The 26,623-nt window shown below is 37.9% G+C and overlaps 1 protein-coding gene across 2 annotated transcripts in view; it reads left to right on the top strand.

Moving 5' to 3' along the window:
* The window catches only part of ANKRD12 (ankyrin repeat domain 12), a 59,237-nt gene extending 33,082 nt beyond the window's left edge, over positions 1-26,155 (top strand). For both annotated transcript variants that reach the window (XM_009102100.4, XM_030229238.2), the window contains 9 exons: positions 123-269; positions 1,307-1,507; positions 4,715-4,857; positions 6,478-6,625; positions 9,040-13,736; positions 19,811-19,909; positions 21,874-22,017; positions 24,470-24,565; positions 24,879-26,155. In XM_009102100.4, the coding sequence (XP_009100348.3) occupies positions 123-269; positions 1,307-1,507; positions 4,715-4,857; positions 6,478-6,625; positions 9,040-13,736; positions 19,811-19,909; positions 21,874-22,017; positions 24,470-24,565; positions 24,879-25,064 (5,861 nt within the window). In that variant the 3' untranslated portion in view covers positions 25,065-26,155. The remainder of the gene's footprint in view (positions 1-122; positions 270-1,306; positions 1,508-4,714; positions 4,858-6,477; positions 6,626-9,039; positions 13,737-19,810; positions 19,910-21,873; positions 22,018-24,469; positions 24,566-24,878) is intronic.
* Positions 26,156-26,623: the final 468 nt, after the last annotated feature.

Here is a 26,623-nt window from a genome sequence, read left to right as displayed (position 1 = left end):
ATTTCTGTTTTTCATCACCTGTCACCAGTCACAAGTTTACAGGCCTGAAGAGAATGGTTTTATTTTTAGAAAAATATACTGATGGAACTGCAGTTTGAGTCTTGAAATGTTCCTATTTCTAGAGAAGGAAGGTCCGGAGAAAAAGAAAATGAAGAAGGATGCTGGGAATAAGAAATCAGCACCCGTTAGCATTCTTTTTGGTTACCCTCTGTCAGAGCGCAAACAGATGGCACTCCTCATGCAGATGACAGCAAGAGACAACAGCCCAGGTGATCTTACAAAGTTAACAGTTTTCTCCCTCCTGCCTGTTTAATTCTGTCCTAGTCAGAATATTCAGAACACTGATGTTTTTCAACAATCTTTTATTCTTTTCAAATATTTTAAATCATTCATGCTTCTGTTAAAATTTATTTCATGTGGATGATTAATCTGATGAAAAATTCTTGATCTTCTATATTTATGTGAAAAGCTTTGCACCGTGATAGCTGTAAAAACTGAAATTTTAATTCTTCCTTTGTTTTTTTTTGCCTCTCAGACACTGTTTCATATGGATTTTTTAAAGCCTGAAATACTTTCTTTTTCTGATTTTTATTGAAGCTTACCTATTATCTCATTTTCTCACTTTGGAGCAGGATTTTAATTTAGGAGGAAATGGGACCATTTCCTTCTAATTTAATGGGAGCGGGGAGATGTCTTGTTCTTAATTCACCATTTCAAGCTGTCCTTGGTCTAGCTGCATTTTAAAAAAATCTTTACGTATGTATATGTTCTACAGGTGTGACGTTTTTACAAAATTGCTATTTAAAAGCAAATGGCTGGGTTTCCTTAAGAAACTATCCAGTCCACCCAGCTGTGGAACTTAAGGAACTATCCAGCTGTGCAGCTGTGTTGGTACAGCTGATGATTTATATGTAGTACAATACACAGACTGTAATTCTTAAAACTGGCATCCCACTACATAAAAATATAGTGGAATTTTGCTGGAGGAAGGGGAAGCAGGGTAGATACTGATCTGTGTGATCTCACCTTGTCTTGATTCATGAGAATTTATACCAGAGTATGTGAACCCTGTAGTTTGGATAGACTTCATCTTTCCTAGAAACTTGCTTAAAATAGTAAGATTTTGCAAAATGCCCTTTTTCACACTGGAAATCAGCATTGTGCTGACACCTGTGAAGGGTGAAATGTCTTTCATTTAAATATAATTATTCACTGGTCATTATCATCTTTGAAAGCAAATGTTGACCATCTTTTTTGCTTCATCTCACTTTAATTAACAGTGACCATTTAAAAACTTTTTTTTTAGATTCCACCTTAAATCATTCCTTACAAACAACACCAACACAAAAGAAAACTCCAACCTCTTCTTCAAGACAAAAAGACAAAGTTAACAAGAGAAACGAACGAGGGGAAACTCCTCTACATATGGCAGCAATTCGAGGGGATGTTAAACAGGTCAAGGAGCTAATCAGATTAGGTGCAAATGTAAATGTAAAAGATTTTGCAGGTGAGTTAATATGAGTACTCTTAACTGTATAAATTAAAAGTAAGACTGAAGTTGTTAACAGAGGTTTCCTTTCAGTTCATGTTGTATGCTAATGAAAAAGTATAACTTCACAGGAATTCCCAAAGTTGTGTTTTTCATTTCCAGTGGCAGTGGTAGTACTGGGACACTGTAGTACATAGCGTATGATTAGAACAGTGTTTTAATGCCAAGAGGTTTCAGTTGTGTCCAGGGCCTTGGTGTAGTAGGTATTAACAGGAATCTGTGCACACAGATTCTGTGTTCTTGCTGAACTTGGTAGGATTGTGCTGGGCAGAGTTAAATGGTGACACTGTGGGCTGTGTGAGGAGATGCAAAGTTTAGATGGTGCTGTGATATGCAGTGTCTTCACTGGAACAACTGATACGCAGCAAGGCAGAGGAGAGTGGTATGGTTGTACTTGTCATCTAGTCCTGCTGGATTAATGACTGCTTTGATATGTCAGTATTTGATGTGTCAGTATTTGCTGTGATTTACATAGTGGTTGATGAGCTTGGTTAAGTTGAAACATATACATTATGGTCTGAATTATGTTCTCAGTGGGAATGGTTGAGAGGAGTTGAGGTAGCAAGCCCCTGTGGAAGAAGCTAAGAACTACATAGCACAATTAGTTGTCAGCTCAAACTTGACTTCAAGAGAAGATATTAATGAGATTAAATGAAATCTTGACTTTAGGTAAGAAATAGATGGTAATTTCTTGGTTTGAAGGGGTAGCTGAATTTGTATTTGAACATGAAGCTCCCCAGGACTGGCATGTAGAGGAAGAGAAGAAGACAAGCAGAAGTAGAACACTAAGAGATAGATCTTCAAAGAAGTTGAGAGGGGAGATGAGAACTTGTTGACAAGAGCAATTTTAGAAAAGGAGGGGGAGGTTCAGGGGAAGACAGGCCCATAGAAATCACTAGGAGAATAATAGAAACACTTGAAGAAGAGATGTAGTGGGTTGACCTTGGCAGGCTGCCAGACGCCCACCCAGCTGCTCTCTCACTTCCCTTTCTCAACAAGGTGTTGGGAGAAAATAAGATAGAAAAAAGCTCTTGTGGGTCGTGTTAAAGACCATTTAATAAGAACAGCAAGAGCTGCCTGTGCTAGCAAAGGAAGAAGAGGAATTCACTCACTACTTCCCATCATCAGGCAAATATTCAGTCCCTTCCCAGGAAGCAGGGCCTCAGCAGGTGTAACATGTTTGGAAAGAAAGACAAATGCCATTATGTACAAACTACCCTCCTTCCCTCTCCTTTCAGTGAGCTTTTATTGCCTGACATCCTGTGGTATGGAATACACATTTGGGTAGCTGTCCTGGCTTTGTCCCCTCCCAAACTCTGGTGCAGGAGAAGGGAGAGAGAAAACCATGACACTTCACAAGTCCTGTTCAGCAGTAGCCAAAACACCAGTATGCTCTGAGTACTGGTCTAGCCCCCAAATACAATGCATATAACTTCCTTCGGATCAACCCATACAGTAAATTTCACAGCTTCATCCCAGTCTGACCTAGGGCAGATATTTTATTTTAAAGGCAGATGAAAGGAAAAGGACAGTGGCTGAGAACTGGTTCTGAGAATCAGTTGGATACAAGTTGTTGGAGACTTCATTCAAAATTCTGGAGGAGTTGTTTAGAATCAAGTTAAATATTTTTTTATTGGTGATATGAAGTGAGAAGCAGAGATGGTTGAACTTCAAAATACTGTGCAGAGGGCAAGTCAAGAAGAGGGGGAAGATTGAAGCAGTGAGTCATGAATGGAGAAAAGCAGGAATTTAGGATGCAGTGTAGTTTGGAGAATAAGAGGTTTTTTAGCTAAGGATTTGGCAGAACTAAAGGAGCAGAAAATGAATTAGTAATGGAGGAAGTAACCCTGCTCATGGGATATCTGCCAGAATGATACTGCCATGTGAGAACAAGAGTAAAGGAAACAGATACTGACAGCAAGCCAGCACTAGAGTTGGCAGGCTGGACATTGTGAAAGGATGGAAAAGCAAAGCAGTACAAGATGGAGAAAAATAAATTATGTAGGTAATTAACAGAGAGAATAAAAGACAGGGATCAGAGGGCTGAGAGCAGAAGAGTTTTATCATGTTGGGTGAGTGTAAAAAGGGTAAATGGCAAGAAAATGGAAAGATGGAGGTGCTAGCCAGACAGTGCTGGAAGAGAGTAACCAAGTGATGATTGAAGAGGAAATTTAGTGTATGAAGAACAGAAAGAAGTGTTTTGCTTTAGAATAACTTAGAACTTTTTTTCCCTTTTGCTTTTTTCCTTTCTTTTTTTTTAGCTGCTTTTAAAATTTAAATGAGTGGCAGCTTGGAAGTTGAGTGAAGGCTGAAGGTGAGAAATCCCATTACTGAGGGATTAGATAAGTTAGGGGTTTCTTGTATCTCCACTTCATGGATGTACAAGACTGCTACTGATTAGATACAAAGCTCATGTGATTAAACTCTTTTACTGGCTATGTTGGAAACAAAAGTTGAATGCCTCCCCAGAACTGGGCTTTGAGAAGGCATCAACAGCAGTTCAGGTCAGCTATGAAGTGGAAGTCATCAAGCTGGGGAGAGGAAATTGAGGTAAGGAATATAGTATGTGTGGGTTGTCATCTTCAGTTGACACTGCTACAGAAAATGAGCACTGAACTTGAGGAAATCAAAATTGCAAAAAATGACTAGTGTTCTGGGAAATACCAGAATAAGTTCTCTGCCATTATTTATTAATAGCTTGTTATCTAGCTGCTAATGTTGTTAATGATTCCTAGTACATGTTCAGTAACTCTAAAGGAGCACTGGTTATGGCAATTTGCTACAATTAGTGTTTCCAATAGTGAGTTTTTCAGAGGGTTTCCATGTATTATAATATTATTTTTATATGTATTTACCAGTGTTCAAATGTTTACTAGTCAAAGAATCTCTGACATGTTCGGCCCGGGGATTTTGTGCCAGATTTTGTCTTCTACTATTTGATTTGTGATTCAAGTGTTCAGTTTAATCTCCGAAAAACTTGAAATTTGATGTGAGGTTTAAAGCTGATAAAGCATGTGTTGTTCATCAGATGGATGGCGTTGCTATTCTGCCAAGTACTGTGTGTGAGAGTGTTCTGCAATGTTCAGAGGCAATAGAGAGCTATAGCACAGGAATGAAAAACCAACTCATTGATCTTTGTCTTAAACCTACCATTCTTCACTCTAGGTTGGACACCACTGCATGAAGCTTGTAATGTTGGTTACTACGATGTTGCTAAAGTTCTGATAGCAGCGGGAGCAGATGTGAACACACAGGGCCTGGATGATGATACCCCACTTCATGATTCTGCTAGCAGTGGACATAGAAATGTGAGTGTTCTGGGAGAGTGGGAGGGGGATAAATACGTGGTTTGAAATGCTGAAGCTTCAGAACAAATCCAAACTGTCCTCATTGCAGTCATGTGGTCTTGTAGTTCTACTTCTGCTGTTTTGGGAGCACCTTAAAGTTGTTCTGATTGTTTCATCTGACTTCTGTTGCCAGATATTTTCTACTAGTATCTGTTTTCTTAAATATTTATAAGTTTCATCTATATTTTCTTAGTAAATAAGCATTTGAGTGACTTTTTTTGAGAAACTTTTACTGTATAGAATTCTTGAAAGAAAAATGTCTCCTAAAAGTATTCTGTGGATTCGTGTATATTGTACATATATGTTTATAAATATTTAAAAGTATATATCCTGTATTTCTTTCTAAATATTTTAATGTCATTGAAATAGGGAATTGATGTGTGTGTGTGTGTATGTATATATATATATATATATATATATATATATTCCTATTATTTTTTATATTTTTTAATTTACCAGTCAGCACTTTGTGGAGAAGGTAATGGAGCTCTGTTGGTACTTTATATTAACTTTCAAATTTGTTCTTGCTTTCTGCAAATAAGATGTAGAAATGACCCTGCTTTCCCTTTACATCTCCTTTATTTCATTACTGTGTATGCAGTCTGTGGTATAAAGCAAAAGATAGAATACATCCTTAAATCAAGTACACCTTCCAAACAAGACATTGATTTTGAAAGATTTTTCTGGAAAAGCTAGAGAAATTAATTATTATAATCTGTTGGGAATTTTTTTATTAGCTGTTTAATAACTGCTTTTTATAGGTGTGTAAACAAAGATCTTGGGTCTTTAGATCAAGCTTTATAGAGTTGTAGTAGAGTCTGGGAGAATTGGACTGCTTGCTTATCTGGTATCAGTACAGGTGCCTGTGGCCATCTCACTGACATTATGTACCAGAATAATTCTGAAGCTTCCTGTTAAGGTATCACTGTCTGCTGAATTTCCACATTCTTTATATATAGGAAAAAAAAGTAATGAATACTGGACACTGTGCTAATGCAGTGGCCTTGGATTCACTGTAATATTAACAAATTGTTCCCTTTGATGATGGAGAAGTTGATGATTTTGATTTATTGCATTTAGTTGCAGATGGGGTGCTTTGTTCCTCCAGTAAGAAACTTGGATCTTTCTCAGGGCTTTTTGGAACTGCTGGGGAAACCAGTAGTACTGTGATTTGTAAAAGTTCATCTGTTCCTTATTGAAGTGGAATAAAATTTGGAGCAAGAGGGTGAATCAAGTGCAGAGGAGTAAAGAGCCTGGTAGGTGGGGAACCAGATAAACTGTGTGAAGAAATGCTAGAACAGCAAGAACAAAGGCCCCTCTTTCTTTTTTTTATATTGATGCTGTGTAACAGAGGGCAGCTGTCTCTAGTCTTCCCCTTCACCTCCTTTACAGAGCAGACTCTATGCACTACCTGGACTTTGCATTTTAGTTGCTGAAGTCTTTCTTTCCAGTGTCAGTGTCATAGACAGGACTTTGAATCACATATCGTGTTACTCACATTTCATGTGCAACAGAGGATTTTTATGCTGGTCAAGTAACATGTTGTGGATAACCTCAAACTTAATTTATTTAATGCTGCAGATTGTGAAGCTGTTGCTTCGACATGGTGGAAATCCATTTCAAGCCAATAAGCATGGGGAAAGACCTGTTGATGTTGCTGAAACTGAAGAATTGGAAATGCTATTGAAAAGAGAGGTGCCCATCTCTGATGATGAGGACAGTTGCTCAGGTAAAAGTAGCTATTTAATTGCATATGTAATTCATCATTTCACCTAAGTTTAAGTGGCCTTAATCTTTTGTATAGTGTTAGCTATTAAGGCTTGCTGCAGGTAACAATTGATATTGCTAAGGTTGTCTTTCACTTATATTTTTAAAGGTAGTTTGTTAAATTTCTCAATTGAATTTTCTGAAATGTGCATTCTCTTTTTTTTTTTTTTTTTTTTTTTTTTTTCTCTGTCTTTAATTAGCCATTCCCACTTTGCCACTTTGCAGATTAACTCAATATCAGAATGATGATTTTACCAGAGAAAGATATAGAGAAAAATACCATATTGGTTATGATACAGTGTCTTTCTGAGATGGTTTGTTTCATGGTGAAAAATATCCCGAAAGTCACATACTTCCCATCTTGAGTAGATTAATCAGGAGTAAGTGTTTCACATGGGTGTAATATAGTTACTCAGTGTAGAAAAGTTCCTGCCAGTGGGTGGAACAGCTGGTTTCTGTGGGTGATCAGGTAAGTAAGTTGCTGAAGTGGAGGCAGTAATTCTTGGTCCCTCCTGTGTTTCTGCAGATTGAGGAGTATGTAACACTTCTTGGAGCACAGAAAGAATTGTTGCCTCCTCAGAAGCAAAAGATTCTTGATCATGAGTAACTTACTTGAGTGCCAGACAGGAACTTTTCATTTGGCTTTTACAGAATATTCGACAATTCAGAATCTTTTAGGTAAAAGAAATGAGGTGGATTGAAAACTGGCTGAACATCTAAGCCAGAATGGTGGTGATTAGTGGCACAAAGTTTATTTGGAGGCCAGTAACTGCCTCTGTACTTTGGATCAGTACTGTGTCCACTCCTGTTTAACACCTTCATTAATGGTTGGGGTAGAGTGTTCCATCAGGAAGTTTCCTAATGACACAGAATTGGGGATTCTGAGGAGGAGTGGGTGGTGCATCAGAGAGTTGTGCTGCCATCCAGAGGAATCTTAACGTGTTGGAGAAATGGGCTCGTGGGAATCTCATGTAGTTCAGCAAGGGGAAGTGCAAAGTCCTGCTGCTGGGGAGGAACAAACATCCAAGCCGCAGTGCAGGTTGGGATCTGACCAGCTGGGAAAGCAGCTTTGCAGAAAAGGCCCTGGCTCATGCTGAGCAACATCAGCTTGACCATGAGCCAGCAATGTGCCCTTGCTGCAAAGAAGGCCAATGGTGTCCCAGGCTGCAGTAGGAGGAATGTTGCCAGCTGGTTGAGGGAGGTGATCCTCCCCCTCTGCTCAGCACTGGTGAGCCCACAGCTGCAGTGCTGGGTCCAGTTCTGGGCTCCCCAGTACAGGAGTGACATTGACACCATGGAGGGAGTCCAGGGAAGGGCCAGGAACATGACAGCCTGGAAAAGCAAAGGCTCAGGGGAATCTTGTTGATGCATTAAAAATATCTGAGGGGAGGTTGCGAAGAGGACAGAGCTGGGCTCTTGTCATTTGTGCACAGTGGCAGGACCAGAGGCATTGCGCACACAATGAAACACAGGAAGTTCCCTCTGAGCAGCAGGAAACATTTTTTTCTCTGTGAGGATGACCAAGCAGTGGCACAGGTTGTCCAGGGAGGCGGTGTAGTCTCTGTCCTTGGAGATAATTCAAAAGCTTTCTGGGCATTGTCGTGGGTGTCCCTGCATGAGCAGGGTGGGTTGAACAAGATGGTCTCCAAAGGTGTCTTCCAACCTCGACCATTCTGTGGTCTGTGAAAACCACATGAAGAAGAACATCATGTCACATGATTTGTAAAAGTTGGTTTCTCTTTCCCAGACAAATACATAAAATGCAACCCTCTAGGAATGTTTTCTAGTCAAAGTTTCAAAATACTTCTAGGAAAAAAAGTCCTATTGGCCTATGTTCTGATGTAGTGTTAACTTTCTTGGCATTAGAATAACCTGAAATACAGTGTGTGGTCCTTCTGTTCTAAGGTACAGCTGTGGCATCACTTCACAGAATCAACTTCAGCCTAGTGAAAACATTGATCTTAAGACAAATATTTTAACATTTGTGTAATAGAAACTTGTTACTATTTAGCAGCAACTGTTTCCTCAACAGTCTATGCAGGGTATTGTCCTTTAGAAAGAGTCGGGTTATACAGGAATTATGCACAGTGGGTGAGGTTTTCAAAATTTAAACTGCATTTCTTTTATTAGATATAAATGTTATTTAGTATTTTTACATGCCTAAGTGAGAGCTGTAAAAGGAGGGGAGAACTTTGATTTCATGACCTTTTGTTTTCTCTTAAAAAGCTTAATTCTAGTGAGAAGTTTTGCTGTGTGTTTAAGATAGGTTTTATTATTTTCATTGTAAAGATGTGACTGCTGAACTGAACTCTTTTGTCCTGAAGTGTGACAAGTGTTCTATCAGTATTCAATTCATTTTCACTTTCCTTGCTCTAGATTCTGAAGAAGCTCCATCTGTAAATCCTTCCAGTGTAGATGGGAATGTTGATTCAGAAGCAGAAAAGGACTCAGTAGCCAACAACAGCAAACAAACGGTCCCTAGCAAGGCACCACTTCCATCTGCTCTAGATGAGTATGAGTTCAAAGATGATGATGAAGACGAAATGAAAAAAATGATTGATGACAAACATATTCTTAGAAAAGACCCAAGGAAAGAAGATGAGACTGAAGTTGAAAAGACCAGCTTATTTGTGAAACAAGAAAAGGTTGTCTTTTCAAAATCATTCAAAAACAAAAAGCAGAAACCCTCTAGAGTTCTGTATTCAAGTTCTGAAAGTTCAGATGAAGAAATAATTCAGGACAAGAAAATGGTCTCTCCTTGCTCTGTTTCAGAGACATCAAATTCTGATGCCAGAGTGAAGAAAGAATATATAGTTACAAACGAGCACAAGCAAAAGGGCAAAGTTAAAAGGAAAGTAAAAAATCAAAGCAAAAATAAAGAGAATCAAGAAGTAAAGCAAGAAAAAGAAAATGCTAGAGTAACAAATATAGCTACTTCTGGGTTAGATTCTTTAGATAAAGCTAGAGAGGAAGAAACCTTTAAGAAGTCTTTCACCTCAAAAGAAGATTCTTCTTTACATCTGTTTCATATCACTGCTGGAAAATCTCCAAAGCATCCCTGTGGGTTAAGTGAAAAGCAGTCAACACCATTAAAGCAAGAAAACACCAAAACTTGCTTATCACCAGGAGGTTCTGAAATAACATTGCAGTCCGAATTAGTTCGGTGTGATCACAACACGGATTCTGATTATCTAGTAGAAAGTTCTAGTGGCAAATCTTGCAAGCACAAAGAAAAAAGCAAGCATCATCAAAAGGATTTTCACTTGGAATTTGGTGAAAAATCTAGTCCTAAAATTAAAGAGGAAGATAATAGCTCAACATTGGAGAATTCAGAATATACTTTGAGAAAAATTGACAAGGAAGGTAAAACACTTAAAAAGCATAAATTAAAGCACAAAGAAAGAGAAAAGGAAAAGCACAAAAAGGAACAGGATGGGGAGAGAGAAAAACACAAACATAAAGATAATGTTAAAGAGGTTCAAAGAAGTATTGAGTTTGACAGAGAATTTTGGAAAGAGAACTTTTTCAAAAGTGATGAAAATGATGATACACCAATAAATACGGAACATGAATCTCTTTCTTCAGACAGAAAATCAAAGCTAGAAAAAACTGTGGCAAAAGAAGATAAGTTAGTTAAGGAGAGACAGTTCCAGAAAGAGAGAAGTATTAAAGATGAGAGAGAAAAAGAGAAGAGCAAAAAGGAAAATGAGAAGTTTCTCAAGGATGAAAAAATAAAAGATACAAAAGAAGAAAAAGAAGTTATCCTTGCAGATAAAGAAATTGAATTGTTCTGTTTTGGTGTTAAAGATGAGGCAGCCAGCGTTCATATAGTAGAAAGAGAAACAGATACTGAAAAGCAGGAAAAGAATTTAAAGGAAACTAAAGAGAAGGCAGAAAAGCGGTTCTCAGTCAAAGAAAAAGATTTTGAAAAGATAGAAAGAAAACATGTAGAAAAAGAGAAAAAGTTAAAGCATGAATACAAAATGGAGAAAGATAAAGCAGAAGTAAATGAAAATGCAGAGAAAGTAAAGGACAGGTCCAGTTTTCAGCAAGCAGAAAGGTGCCATAAGGAAAATGATAAGGTAAAAAGCATGGGTGCTCTTAAAAAAGTTGATGACAAGGAAAGAAATAAAGAAAAAACTGATAAGAAGCATGATAAAGAAAAGGCTGATAAAGACAGACATTGGGCTGAAAGCAAAGAAAAACACTGTACTGAAAGAAAAGTCAAACAGTCTGAAAAAGAATATGAATATACTAAATCAGAAAAAAGTAGAACTAAAGAGAAGGAATTTGAAAAAAAAGACAAATCCAAAGACAAGGAGACCTCATCATTAGCAAGCTCAAAACATATGCAAGAGGAAAGGAGGTGCACTATTACTGAAAGTAATAAAACGGTTCATGACAAACTGTCATCTTTGAAAGAAAAACCAAAAGATGATTTGTTGAAAACTCCAGATGGTAGAGAGAAAGATAAAAAAGATAAAGATATAGACAGATATAAAGAGAGGGACAAGCATAAAGATAAACTGCATCAAAGTAGTTTGCTGAAACTAAAATTTGAGCATGAGAAACTTAAGCCTAAACCAGCTCCTGCATCGAAGGATGCTCGGCCTAAAGAGAAAAGATTAGTCAATGATGACTTAATGCAAACTAGTTTTGAAAGAATGCTTAGCCTTAAAGATCTGGAAATAGAGCAGTGGCATAGAAAGCATAAAGAAAAAATAAAACAGAAAGAGAAAGAACGTTTGAGAAACCGCACTTGTTCAGAACATAACAAAATGAAGGAAAAACCCAAACACTCATTAGCTGAAGTAAAAAGCAAAGAACTGATTCGTTCAAAAAGTTCAGAGTTGCCAGATGTCTGTATGAAGGAAAAACAGCAGAAGGATGCTACAAGTAATAGATCACAGTCGGTAGATACGAGAAGTGTCAATGTTGCAAAGGCTTCATTGGCTTTAGATAATTTTAATAGATCCCCCAAATCAGAAAGTGAAAAGATGGGGCTGAGCTCCAGGTCAGTGTCCATGGTTTCTGTTGCGAGCTCTGAGGATTCTTGCCATACCACAGTAACTACTCCAAGGCCTGTAATCGAATATGATTCTGATTTTATGCCAGAAGGTTCTGATTCCCAGATGTCTTTTTCACAGTCACCGTTTTTGGCAAGTGCCAAATCACCAGCCCTTGTGGAAAAAGAGGCTGATGTTCTTGCTGAGTTGCCAGATCGCATTAAGCCGCCTTTCACAAACAGGCTCCCACAAATGTATGTTAGATCAGCATCTGCTGAAGATGTTAAGTTGGTTTTAAATGAGTGTAGGCCTGTTATAGAGGTTCGAAGATGCAGCATGCCTGCTGCAGTTTCTGAGCACAGCAAACAGCCTCGAACATCAGAAGAAAACAACCAGAACGCTATGCCGTCAGTTCAGAGTTACAATAGCACTTCTCCTAAACCAGAGCTACTGTGCAGCATGCTTGAAAGAGATTTTCAAAGCAGTGTGGCTGTTCAGCAGTCAAACTTCACATCATCTCCAAACAGACCTGTTAGCAACAAGCAGGCAACAATGGGGACAAGTACCATTAAAGATATTGCTCAGATGAGCCCTTCAGAAGACTCTAACGTGCATTTAGAACCATGTAGTCAAAGTGGTGTGACTCAGCAAACCAAACAGTGGGATGTGCCTTTTGACAGACTTAACTCATCAAACAATGACTTTAACAGCTCAGGCTGTGGTGTACCAGAGCAAGATGCAAAAAGCATTACAGCAGTGCATAATTCTGAGAGCAGGACATTAAAAGAGCAACAAGTATCTGAATTTTTGCCTCAGCACACTGAAATTAAGGGAAATTCTAGTTCTCAAGAATCTGCATCAATTTTGCCTTCACAGTCGCCTTGTTCTTTGCCTATCCAGCCACTTCCAGTTGTGTCAAAACATGTTTCTTTACCAGGCATTATTAGCCAAGATTCATCATTAGTACAGCAGCAAAATCTAGTTCAGACGGCAGCTTCTGCTTTGGAAACAGATGCTGCTAGTACCAGAGAGCTGGAAAACACTTTCTTCCCTTCAAACTTTAGGAAGACTGATGCACCCATGGCTGTATATTCTGAGACCTCTGCAAAAGATGTTTCACAGGGCTATGAAAAGGTGAATGATTTACCAATGGTACCATTAGAGAAGGATACTCCTGAAAGTGATAGCAGTTCACAGTTAAACGTGAATTCCTACTCATTCAGTAAAGTTGTTTGTAAGAATGCTCTGAGTGAAGTGGATGGTAGCACAGCAGATACTTCAGATATTAGAAATGAAAAAGACCAACAGGAAAAGTTGGTCTCTGTGCATGTTGTTGATAGTAAAGCCAATGGTGATCTCTGTGAACTAAGTTCAGGAATGTCAAAGGGAATTACAAATGAATTGGTTAATAAAAGCCCCTGCACTGCAGACAGAGAAAACATGTTGGCAGATGATCCACCACAGTACTCCTCTATATGCAGTTTGGAAAATAGTTCACAACAGATTACACAGGAAGAGGTGCATAAATACAGCCAAGTAGTTAAAGCAGAAGAAGAAGTTGCTGAGGATCAGAAGATGGAACAGCAAGAAGTACCTCAAAGAATCACGAGGAACAGAGCAAATTTGCTTGCTAACCAGGGCAAGCAGAATCCCCTTGGCTGTACACAAACATCAGAAAAAGAGTCTGAATCATCAGCATCTATGAAAGCAAGAATTAGATTAACTGAAGATGATGATGCCCAGGTACATCATCCACGTAAAAGGAAGGTGTCACGCGTGCCTCAGCCTGTGCAAGCGAACCCTTCTTTGCTGCAGGCCAAGGAGAAAACCCAGCAGTCACTGGCAGCTATTGTTGATTCTTTGAAACTTGAAGAGATTCAGCCATACAGTTCTGAGAGAGCAAACCCCTATTTTGAATACTTGCACATAAGGAAGAAAATAGAAGAGAAGCGTAAATTGCTGTGCAGCGTTATTCCTCAGGCACCTCAATATTACGATGAATACGTGACCTTCAATGGCTCCTACCTGCTGGATGGCAATCCCCTGAGCAAGATATGCATCCCAACTGTAAGTAACGTGGTCTTTCAATATGCAGTGCAATGAAAGGCATGTTTTGGTTTTATGTTTTTAACTTCCATATTCTTCCTAGCTTGCTTCTGAATATTCTGCTGGAAGCAGTAAGTTGACATATGTCAAACTAATATTGATTAATAGCATCATATGTAAAAGCCCCATTCACTGGAAATACAAACAGTGGTTTCACAGTCACTGTAAGACAAACCATGTATGACACCTGTCAAGGGCACACAGACAAATACTATATTTCAAAGTATGTAAAGCCGACTCTTTCAGAAGTGAAGTAAATTATTGAGAGCGTCTCTGAATTTCTGCTGTCAATAATTCCGTTAAAACTAATTAGTCAAAGCTGTTTCGTTTGGAGGGGGGTGGATGTGCAGTGCTTCAAAATACCAAGTCTGTTTCCAAATATTTTAAGCAGGAGACTGCCTGCCAGCTATCTCAAAAGCAGCAGATGTAATCTGCTCTGTCCTGGCTTTTGTAATCCATCAATCTAAAGTGTTCATAATTTTATTAAATAATGTCAAGGGTTTTTTTCCTTTTTATTGAAGAACATCTGTAGTTCAGAGACACTTGTCTAGGTCTAAGCCCTCCATTTTTGAATGGTTAAGTTATTATGTCAGCTCATCTAAGGTAACTCACCCTTACTTGAGAATAAAAAGCTTTAGCTTTTTCCAGTAGAGTTGTGGATTTTTTTGATGAAGCAATGAATAGAAGTTTAATGTGTAAATTTTAAAATGTTTTCTTCATTATGCAGCTAGTCTTAATTCCCTACACAAGTTGTTTGTTCTCATTTTTTGGGAATTAGTAGGCCAGTTACAGTCTGAGGAAGGATGTGGGTAAGACCTTTTGCAAGGTCTGTAGGTGAACCAGGGTGTATTGTAAGCTTCACCACGATGTACCAGGCTTTCAGCCTTCCCAAGTTTGCAAATCTTTCTCAGTAGCTGTTGCAGCTTCTGTAACATCTTTATCACTGGAGGCACAGATTTCTTTTGTTTTTTAAGCTGCTGCTAGTCAAGTACATACTGTTTCCAAGCTACAGCTTACTGCTTTGGGATCACACTTCAGTGCTTAGTTTGGGATAAGTGGAAAGTAGAGAAGCATGGAAGCATATTTTTCCTTGGCCCATCTCCTACCTGAGCAGTAGAATTCAATTCCCTATCATAAATGGCAGTGTGTGTGTAGACACCATAAGGAGGGCAGAGTTTTTGATATTAAAGCACTGCCTTATAATTACTTCCTGTCTCTGTTGCTGTGTATAATAGGAACTCTGCAGTTAATGAAAATAAATTTACTTATTGGAGAGCAAAATCTCAGGTAACAGGTTCAGGAAATACCAGAGATGGATGTGTGCTTCCTATTCTCAATGGCTTTTAATTAATCATTGAAAAGAAAAGTCTCTTTTTAAAAAGTAGATAAAAATGTAAGTATGTAATTGAAGGATTACAGTTACTGATTTTTGTCTCATTTAGATTTCTGGTTTGCTTCCTTACACATACATGTTCTGATGGTAATGATGTTTTAAACAGTTAATTGTTTTGTATATACTTTGATGCTTCTGGTAATATTCTACAGATGTAGAGAGAACAGATGGAACTTTTTATTTCAAGTTCCTGGAAGCAAAAAGGAAGAAGATAAATTTTGAGAAGCCAAAATAAATTATTAGGAAATTGGTGATTATTTTCATTAGAATTAAAATGTAAGAAAAAGCATGAGTATTGCTCTAAATAAGAAGATACTCTAAGCAATTCAGTTTTGTTTTTCTGAAAAATCTCCAATGCAGCTAAGTGCTTTAATTACTGTCACTTATGTAAATGTACAATTTTGATAAAACTTCTCAGGTTTCCTTTCAGAAAAAAAATATTGTTTAAAAAGTTAGTAATATTTCAGATTCAACTTATTGGCAGAATTTGATTGTGTACACACTGTAGTAATGATTATATTTTGTCACCACTGAAAATCACAGTCCTGATAATTCCTGTTACAAATACCATAAACAGGAGAATTGCTAAACCAAGGATCATTTCATTCTCAGAAATGAGTGTTTGTTTCTTGTTCACATTGTCCAACAAAGTGAAAATAAAGACTAGGCTTAGTCTCTCTGAAATATTAATAGTGTATTGTTATGCCTATAATGCAGAATTTAATAAGCCACTGTAAAAAGACCTTTCTGTCATGTTTGTTTTGCAGTTTTTTTCCTTCAATTCTCTAATGATTCTCTGTTAACCAAATTTTTGCCTCATCAATTTACATAAAGAGAAAGTAGATACTCTTTCTTTAATTATTCCTGTGTTACAGATATCCTTTGTGTAGCTCTGTGTGGAGACCATATATTTAGCTCTGACACTCTGAGACTCGGTAATGGTTGGTGTATGGGACACTGTGTTTACTGTTGTCTGCATTGGAATTTTAATGATGCACTGTAGTTTATCTGATGAACTTCAGACATGCTGTAGGTGGGAACCAGGAGATGGTGTGCTAAAACCTTGTTTCCACAGCCTTGTTTATATATTGTAATTTACAGCCTGGATCATCTAAGGCTGTGAGGATATTCGTGTATGAATTATGGCTTCCCTCTCACCAGTACAAATACAAAACATAAGGTAGGAGACATCAGGTCAGTTCAAAATAGAAGGAAACAAATCTGAATTGTCTAACAGAGAAATTTAAATTGTACTTGGCTCTGTTGCCTTTCAGATTGTTCCAAGTTCTTCAGGGTTCAGTCATCTTTATCTGTATTGTCTCCTGAGAGGAGGTGCCAGGATGATTCACTGCCAATCTCCAGTGGCTATCTAGCAGATGTGTTTGTAGTAAAGGGGATTCTGTCCGGTCTCCCTGGCATTGCTGTAGAAACTCAGGTAGTAAGATCTAGTTTTAGGGGTGTTACCAGAAACTTGTTTTCAAAATGCATGAAATAGGGCATTGGAGCAGGCCAGTTGTTTGGATGGCATAGAAGAGAGAAGGTTTGTAGCAGGCAAAATGGGGATTGAAGGTTTATAGAGTGAAGAGTTGATGCTGTAGTTGTAGTTGTTTTGAAGAATGCAAGGCCTGCAGGAAAGTTGCTGATGGATTTTGATGTGTTGGAGATGGGAAAGGCATGCCTTGAACATGAGCTCTGGCCAATCAGACCTGCTCTAATGGCTGGCTGCAAGTGAGGTGGAGCAGAGGCACAAGGCCAAGATCTGTCTGGCTTTTCTGGGTCATTTCTCAGACTGGGAAAAGAGAATTCTCTGAAGCAGGCAGGGCCCCTTTGTTTCCCTCTCTTCTGTATGGAGTGTGGGCCCTTAAAATAGTTTGATACTTTGGTTGTGCAAAAACAGAGAACACCTTTTTTTTGTGGTGTTCAGTTTCATGCTCTGTTCTTGCAAGTCCAACTTACTTGTTTGTATTTTCCCTGCACATTTTTTTGTGTTCTCTTTAGTAATAGTTTCTTTGACTAGAGGGTCCAAGAGGCTCCTCTGGCTGTTTCTCCCTCACAGCCTTTAAGTCAGACTTTTTGGTCTCAAAGAAACCAATTTCCTTTGTCTGAATCCAGTGCTGGTTCACAAGCTGGGATTTCCAGCAGGTGGTGTTTAACTGCCCCAATCCTGTGTTCAGACTCCTAAGGATCTGAGGATCACTCTTCCCAAGTTTCCAAGAAGAGAGGAAAAACCAGATAATTCCATAAATGACTGTAACCAAACCTCATATTTAGCTGTACATTTTGGCAGGTGGTGCTGGGCTGGGCGGAAGGGGAGGTTATGAATGTATCCAGTGGCAGTAGGGATCTCTGGGGTCACGGAGACCTGTCAGTGTCACACAAGTGTGAACATTATCTGTGTTCAGGGCTGAGCACAATCTGCTGAAACAGAGCTCTACATGTTTAAATTAAAGTCCACTCAGCTCTGCTGTCAGGATGATCAGCTCCTTGTCAGGTTATTTCTATGGCGTTGATTCTTATTTCTGTTGCACAATTAAACTGTCTGTAAATTTAAGGGAATAATATTTTAAAATATTTGAAATGTAGTGACTTTACAAGGGTGAATGGCTTCAAGCTGAGAGAGGGCAGGTTTAGATTAGGTAGTAGGAAAAAATTCTTTGCTGTGAGAGTGGTGAGACACTGGAGCAGGTTGCCAAGAGAAACTGTGGATGCCTCATCCCTGGAAGTCTTCAGTGCCAGATTGGATGGGGCCTTGAGTAACCTGGTCTAGTGGGTGGCATCCCTGCACATGGCAGGGGGCTTGGAACTCGATGACCCCTGAGGTCTCTTCTTACCCAGACCATTCTGTGAGAAATTGTTCAAGTGATACAGATGCTTGCCAGCTCTGAAATGTTTATTTCTGGATAATCCAGGTGTGTAAATCCAAAGTTTTTTTAGATACTCTGTGCTTTTCTGTAAGCAAAATAATGGAGATTTTGGGAGATGTGTTTTTGGGTTTATTAAAATTAAAGCTTGATATTATTTACAAGCATCTTGTCTTATTTTATTGAAAGACTGTGACAGCACTATTGTACTGTACCATGAATGTAAAGTCTTCAGGAAAAATTGGACTATAGGGCGTGTATTTGTTTTTAATACTGCTGTTTTACACAAAATGGCATATGCCATAAACATTACTGGTTTGAAAACCAAACTGTTTTCACTAAGAAAAATGAAGTGTATCTTGTTCTGTACTTTGAAATGTGAAGGAGTTTAATGTCATTTTATACAGTATAATAATTTAAGGAATGAACTGCAATCAGTTATTCAGATTATGTGCTATTAATTCCAGAGACATTGGCTAACTTCCAATTGGGGAAAAAATTGTCCTGAAATAATGTTCCAATATAATACTAATTCAGGCATTTCTGGTAGATAAATCACTTCATTGCTGGAATGTATAGGTGCAAGATTCATACTAATAATCTAGTTTAACCTACAGTGTGTCTGTATTTCCATCATGGATTTATTACTTCTTGACAGTTGAAGGATCTATTTTATTGAAAAGAGTTATTTGTCTTTCTGCTTGTGTTAGGGTATGAGGCAGGGTATAGTTGCTGCAGGTATGTATTTGAGCTGTGGTTCTTGAATATCAGTGGTAGTAGGCAGTGTTTCATGTAGTTTGAATGGGTCTTTCAAAGCAGTATCAGTGCTCTTACATCTGTCAGGTGTTAAAAGCCATGCTGAACTGTGAGATAGAACTGGCATAAAGGAAAGTGAACTTTAGGTGGAGCCTTAAAACTCCCAAGAAGTTTGTTAGTTACTTCTGAAAAAGCATCTGATTTCTGCAGTTGCCAGGAGGGCTCCAGGTGCCTTGTCAGTGTTTTTCATACAGCTCAGACCAGACAGTAATTCTGGCTGTTTACTGTAATTGACTGAAGATGCAAAATGCTTCTAGTATAGCAAATCCGTAACAGTATTGATATGTCACTCAAGTCTATTTGATTTTTTAAAATTATTTTATTTTTAAGGAAGAAGTTTTTAAAAAAACTTTTTTAAATAACTGACAGGAAGAATCACTTTTTCAAGCTACTGTCTGGGTCTCTAGACTACTTTTTGTGCTTTCTTGTGTTCTGTGTGATTGCAAGATTAGGAGTATGGTTGGTTATCTTTTGTGCAGTATAAAATGCTGGTTGTTGTTGTATGAATATATCAAGTGGTTTGGGGTTTTTTAGCACTACTTATCTTTTTTTTACTTTTTTCTTGCATTTTGCTAGGGAGGTTTTATCTTCTCAAAATGAACAGCTGTGCTTTAAAGAATCTTCAGAATAGGAAGCAAGTTGTATTCCTTCTATATTCTACAGTATAGCCTTTTAAAAAGAACAGCTAAGGAATGCTGATAATGACTGATCAAAAGCTCTAAACAGCTTGAAAAGTTGTTTTCACCTGGGTTTATTAATTTTATGGTATGGAATCCTTAAAACCTTTTTCTGCAAACACTGCAAACACATTGAATTCACATAATTAATGGAAAGTAAAAAATAAAATTATTTTTCTTTAAAATGCCTTATTGTTTCTTGGGGTTTTTATTTTAATACATCACATAAGCAATGCTAAATATGTGAAATGCACATTCACTATATTATTTGTAAAACTTTTTCCACAGATTACACCCCCTCCATCACTGTCGGACCCCCTTAAGGAACTATTTAAACAACAGGAGGTCGTAAGGATGAAGCTACGTTTACAGCACAGTATTGAAAGGGTGAGACTAATTGATTTGTTATGTCCTGGATTTAAGCTTTAGGATTTTTTGCCTTTTCAATGAACAATGTTTAGAAGCAATCTTCTTTCTATCCAAATTTATTAATTGGAGAAACTTCGAAGCGGGAGGGAGGGAAAGGGTTTGAACAGCTGTTTGCAGAACCTTCAAGTTGGTAAGACAACAGCTTTTTCCTGTTAATTGCTCTGAGCTGTGTCCCAGATTTATCCTAGAGGCAATGGGAAGGAAGCTTCGCTTCACACCGTAGCTTTGAAAGCTTATGGTTGTAGACTTCAGAACCAAATTGACTGAAGAAAACCTAGTTTTAGGTTGCCCTTTTTCCTTGGTAACCTAGCTTTAGATGCCAGTGTCATGAGCCAGATAGCCTGTGGGCACAGGCAGGGCCCCTTTCCGACATGGATACATCCTGAGGATTTCCACATAGTTATACAAGGAGCTGCTACATCAAACCCAATGTGATACTTTTTCAATTGACAATTTCAACATGACTTAACAAACCCAGCTGAGGGAGGGATTTTACTTGAAATTAGTATTTCAGTGAAGAGTATAAAATAAGCAGCACAGAAATTGTAAACATGGTTCAAGTTCTGAGTGAAAAGAACTAAAAATATTGTGGTCAGGAGGGGCAAGGGAGGGGATTCTGTCCCTCTGCTCTGCTCTGGTGAGACATCCCCCCTTAGAGTGCTACATCCAGCCCTGAGGTCCCCAGCAGGAGGAGGACATAGACCTGTTGGAGTGAGTCCAGAGCAGGGCCAGGAAACTGATGAGAGGGCTGGAGCACCTCTCTTGTGGAGATCGGACTGAAAAAGCTGGGGCTGTTCAGCCTTGGGAAGAGAAGGCTCCAGGGAGAGTTCATTGGGGCATTTCAGTATTTAAGGGGCTTATATAAAAGAGGAAAAGTGACTTTTAACACAGGCAAATAGTGATAAGACAAAGGGAGGTACAGTTGTAGACCAAAAGAAGAGAAATGTACATCAGATATTAAGAAGAAATTCTTTATTGTGAGGTGGTGAGGCACTGGAACATGTTGCCCAGAGAAGCTGTGGATGCCACATCCCAGGCAGTGTTCAATGCCAGGCTGTGTGGAGCCCTGACCAAACTGGCCTAGTGGAGGGTGTTCTTGCCCACAGCTGGGGGGTTGTAGATAGATAATCTGTAAGGTCCATTCCAGCACAGACTCTGTGATTCTAACCAAAGGAAAGGTCCTTTTCCTGTTTTCTGAAAAACAGGAAAAAAATTCTAATATTATAATGCATCTTCTTTTATTTTGATAAAAATTAGAGCCATTTCATGGTAGAGCAGTAAACACATACAAACATCCTTCTGTGTCTTAAAAATTTGTGCATATTCCTAGTTATTTTGTTCATATAGGCTGTTCTTCAAATGAAATCCACTTTATACAACTGTAAGTCAAGTTTTGTCAAATGAGTTGTGTTTTTCTTGTCTCGGTTTAGGAAAGAATATTTATGCAGATGTGAATTTAGGGAGTTACTGCATGTTGTTTTAAAAAAATTAACCTGCAAATAATGTATTTCTGCTTCAGTTTGCTTGGCCACTGTGCCTGAAGTAAAAGGATTCTTTCAGTTAACATTCACAAATGTGTATCCTAAGCCTATGCTCCTCCTACCTTTCATCTTTCACCACCCTCATTAACCAGGACTTGCCTCAGTAAGTGGAAACATTCAGCCATTAGTGGAGGTTGGGGCTGAAGAGAAGGTGTTTTCAGTTCTGACATCCATGGGATACTCTTTGCATCATCAAATTGAAATTTCGTGTTTGATTAGAAGAACAACCCCTCCTACCTTCAGCAGCCCATTTCTCACAGTGTTTGAAAGTGTAAGCCCTGAAAAGATACGTTTAAATTAGTGGATATGTTTAAATGAGTGGACATTTTTATGAATGTTTAACTTACTAAATGTATATCTGTATATTGATATCTTAATTAGGAAAAGCTTATTGTCTCTAATGAGCAAGAGGTTTTACGTGTTCACTACCGAGCAGCCAGGACCTTGGCTAATCAAACTCTGCCCTTCAGTGCCTGCACTGTGCTCCTGGATGCTGAGGTGTACAACGTGCCTCTGGATGCTCAGGTAAAGATTTGTCCTTCACAGCTTCAGACAGAAAGGTCTTGCTAGCCTGGCTCAAGCATTCAGAGAGAATTCTGTTCCCATAGCAAAATTGTCATTGATTTGCCTGGAATTAAGATTATGCCCACTGTAGGTTGTTATTTATATTAGGCCTCAGTTGGGTGTACAGTAATGGGAGGATATGGGTGTATGTATGTGTTTTTTCTGTTTTCTGCCATGTCTGGTTTTCTTTCACATCCAGGAATTATGAGATGGATAAAATAAGAAAATTCCTCTGCTGATTTTGTTATAAAAAAAAAATTCAGTCATAAACAGAACATGGTTTTGAAGCTTACAAATATAGTTTAAACAAGAGCAAAGAAATTATCAGCGTGACATCTATCAGTAATCCAGATAATTGGAGTGCAGTAGTGTGTGAAGTGATGAAATTGGTTTATGAACTCTGGAGATGTTTTGTGGACGTGTCCACATTACACTTTCCTCCTCTGTACAAGGCAGTCACTAGAACTGTACCATAAAAAAACAGATAACCAACGGTGAAATGTTGAATGATGAAATAACCTTTTTCAAAATTACTTCAGGCTCCATATGACTTACCTGTGCCCTGTTATTTACATGTTCAGTGTGAGTATTTAGTCCTGATTAAAACATATAAAATAAGAAATGTGCTTCACAATCTGTGTATGCTGTATGGACTGTCACTCAAAATTGGCTGCAGCTGTATCTCTAAAGGAAAATAATCTTGTGGTGTTGGTATTTTGTGGACAGTTTTTCCAATTAACAAACACAGAACCAGCATTTGACACCTGTTACAGTGGCTGTGAGAAGCACATAATGCAAGGAGGAAATGTTGATGTTCGGGTGTAATAAAAGTGTTGGTGCATTGGATGTTGGGCATTTTAAAATGAAACACATGAATTTCCAATATATGGGAGATTTTACATTAGTTGTGCAGGCCTTTATAGAATTATTACAGCTTCCAGTGTTTCTTCAGTCAGTTACTACATATTTCCCCAGTCTTTAAAGAACTAGAGCTATGCCCTACAAGGTGATTCAGCAGGAGATAGCAGTTTATGGAGACTGTATTGTTGTCTCATTTCAAGCTTCACAGAGATAAATTTTTAAAGCATCATTTCCTTAGTACTTCTAACTGATAGGGCAAAAATTTTTCTCTTCCAAAATTTGGAATATCCTTTGCTTTATTTCTGCTCTAATTCATAGGCCTGGAGCCTTTTAGAGATGAGGAATACGTGAGTTGTGCACATAACTGCATTTTTGTAGTTAACATTTTACAATTTGTTTTAAGTAAGCTGATTCCATATTTGAATTTCATGAAACAAAAGCAGTCTTTGTTGGGGGAGAAGCTGAGGTGTGCCCCCCAAGTACTGCCTTTTTTTTACCACCTAAATAACAAGAACAGTAATAAAATGCCTCTCCTTCCCCCTCACTGCTCCAACAACTTTGTGTTTCAGTCTGTGGTAATTTTTCTTAGGAAATTACATTGCATATAATGTTCAGCAAATTATGAAATGCATTTTTATTTAATTGAAATCCAAGTTTTATACTACCAGCTTGTTGGTTTGATTAAAATTTTTTTAGTGGGAAGAATGTAGATGCATAAGAAAACATTGTCTTGTGATGCATCTTGCAATTTTCCTGTTACCTCATTAGCAAATACTAATTTTGTTGTCTAGAAAGGTCAATCTTTGCACATTTGGTTGGGCTTCTTTTTGTTCCTTCTGCCACAGTGTACAAATACGTGCAGTGTCTTCTTTTCTCTCCGAAAGAGGAACAGCAGCTTCTTGTATTTAGTGGTTATCATTTAAATGTTAGATTGGCATAGTCTGGCTTTAGAACCAAGCATAGAGTATATCTAGTTTTTCACAGTGGACAGATGTGACATTCCAAATCCTTTTGAAAAAGTTGGAATTAAAAATAAAACTTTTTCATTAAGCTGGATGTAATACAGGTCTGCTCAATTTTTTAATCTCCTTTTGGGGATTGTGATGGCAGAAATATTTTTTAATTGCTTTCAAGACTTGTGTAGTCAGTTAAATGAGGCTGCTTAATTTTTCCTTTATTAAGGATTTTGCTTTTCCCTTAGGGATATTGATTCGATACTGAATTTTAAAGAGAAAAAAGAAAGACAGTAATTTTGTGGAAGGATCTTTTATTAGTTAAGACTTTAAGGTGTAAATCCTTAAACCTCCAATTCTAAATTTCAAAACCAGAGCACAGTAAACAGCTTGTGGAAATCTGAAAATACCCATTTTTAATGAGCAGCTGGCTCACAGTGGAAGTGGTAGTCAACATTTATATTTTCATATAACTTCGTACTTTGAATCTGTTTTTCCATAGGAAGCAGTGTTTGTGGGATTGTTTACTGTTTGTCCCACAGAGTATTTAATGTTTCAGATTGAATCATCAGGTTTGAATAAATTTTTGTTTTTTGCAGACTGATGACAGCAAAACATCGGTGAGGGATCGATTTAATGCAAGACAGTTCATGTCATGGCTGCAGGACGTTGATGACAAATTTGACAAATTAAAGGTACACTTCTTGGTTTTTCCACTTTAAAAAAAAAATTAATGTCAACATGAAGATGAGATGAATAAAGAGTAGATTTGTGTGCAGTATCATTGGCTTCTGTGGGGGCAACACAAAGGAAAGTTTGTCAGTGTAGAAAAAAACTAACTTTTGTTGCCATGTAGTGTCATGGAATATTCTTCAAATTTCTAATTATATACCGGGGGTATTATTTACTATCACCAGAGAGGCTCTTAGAGATATTTCCTGTGTTCGGACTTGCTGCAATAATATTTTTTCGAATACTTCAATAACTTCTTTCTTGATTTTAAACCAGACATGCCTTTTGATGAGGCAACAGCACGAAGCAGCAGCGCTGAACGCGGTGCAGAGACTGGAGTGGCAGCTTAAACTGCAAGAGCTTGATCCTGCTACGTACAAATCTATCAGCATTTATGAAATTCAGGAGTTTTATGTTCCTCTTGTTGATGTTAATGATGACTTTGAATTGACTCCCATATGAGAGCCAGCACCGTCTGGCTCGTCCCTCCCCGTGGACAGCTGGAGACTGAGGTGCAGTGGTGCACAAAGGTATTTTTTCTTTTGAGACAGAGCACTTAATTCTGTGGAATACTACCTTTCTCCATAATTCAGGTGTTCCTACAGAGAAGTGTGGCACAGACACTTGCTCAAGCACAGAAGATGGATGCTGATTTTAAATTCAGATTCCCAGTAACTGCTGTTATCTGTGTTTTGAAATTGCCTGTAGCTTTAGGGCTTATTGCTGAAAAAGATGACAAAACCTGGTGAGTTTACAGCGCTGGAAGCTGTTAATAACTAAAACATCCACCAAAAAGCAAACGACACTTAAAATCTGCTATAAAGCTTTGTATTATGAAACTTCAGTAACAGTTGAACTCCCACAGAAAAATGATGAGAAAGCCTGTGGAAGAAAGTGTAAGACTTGGAGGAAAAGAATCAATCTTATATTATGTTTTGTAAATTATTGTACAGATTTCTTTTTGGAAAAAGATGTAATATTGTCTTCATTTTTAAATAATTTATTTTATACATATTGTGCAAATGTAAATAGTCTTGTAATTAATGTTCAAACCTGTATAAAATAGATATTTTAACTGTAAAACTGGTTTTGTCTGATGTTTTATTGGACCAAAGTTGTCGTTTTTATTAAGTGTAGTGTGTTCCTGGTTGGCAGTTCCTTTTTGTATGGCATGCGTTTGATTTAGCTGCTTGTTTCATCACCATAACTGTAAGAGGATTGAACTGTATTGCATGCTCCACAGGACTCTGAACTCCTTCCTTTCAATAACTGATACCTAAACTGTTGTAATATTTACAGAATCATACTTCATATTAGTCTGCTGTTGTAATGCCATACCTGTGACTTCCTATACTGAAAATATTTTTGTGTAAAAGAAAAAAAACCCTTTTGCTCTTATATGGTGGTCTCGTAATAGAGCCTATTTTTTCCAACAAAATGCCTTTGAATTAAAAATTCTTAAATTGTATATTGTCTATTTTAATATTAATCTATGGAAGGGATATGTAAATAGTTGTAAATATAATACTTAATAAATTTTATTGGTCATGTTATTAGTTGGAATTTCTTAGTATTGGAACACTTGATACATCAAACCTTAGCATTCCTGGAGACTCAATGGAAAAGTTGAAAAAAATTCTCCATGTTGTGAAATTTAATGCTTTTTTTATTCTTAGTACTGTTAATGAGCAGACAGTTAATTATTTATTAGTATGAGGTTACAGATATTCATGAAAAAGATTTGTTACCCTCTAGGCTGTAAATTATTCAAGAATGCTTGAGATCTGATGTCTGTGAAATTATTTCCAAAAGTGAGGCTTGGGCAGGACAGCTGGTTACTCAGAATAAGAGATTTAAAATCCTTGGTTTTGAACTGATTTTTAATGAGTAGGTGAGCTACCATTGCGAACTTATTCCTTGTGCTTGTGTGAATGTCCAGGGGGCATTTCCTGGGGCACAGGGCAAACAGGCAGTGAACAAAAGACTCTGTGGACTGCAGACTCCTTCCCTCTGCACATCAC

The sequence above is a fragment of the Serinus canaria genome, chromosome 2 (genome assembly GCF_022539315.1).
Source record: "Serinus canaria isolate serCan28SL12 chromosome 2, serCan2020, whole genome shotgun sequence".
NCBI classification, from domain to species: Eukaryota; Metazoa; Chordata; class Aves; order Passeriformes; family Fringillidae; genus Serinus; species Serinus canaria.
The sequence above is the reverse complement of the archived record's forward strand: the minus strand, read 5'-3'. Positions and strand labels throughout refer to the sequence as shown.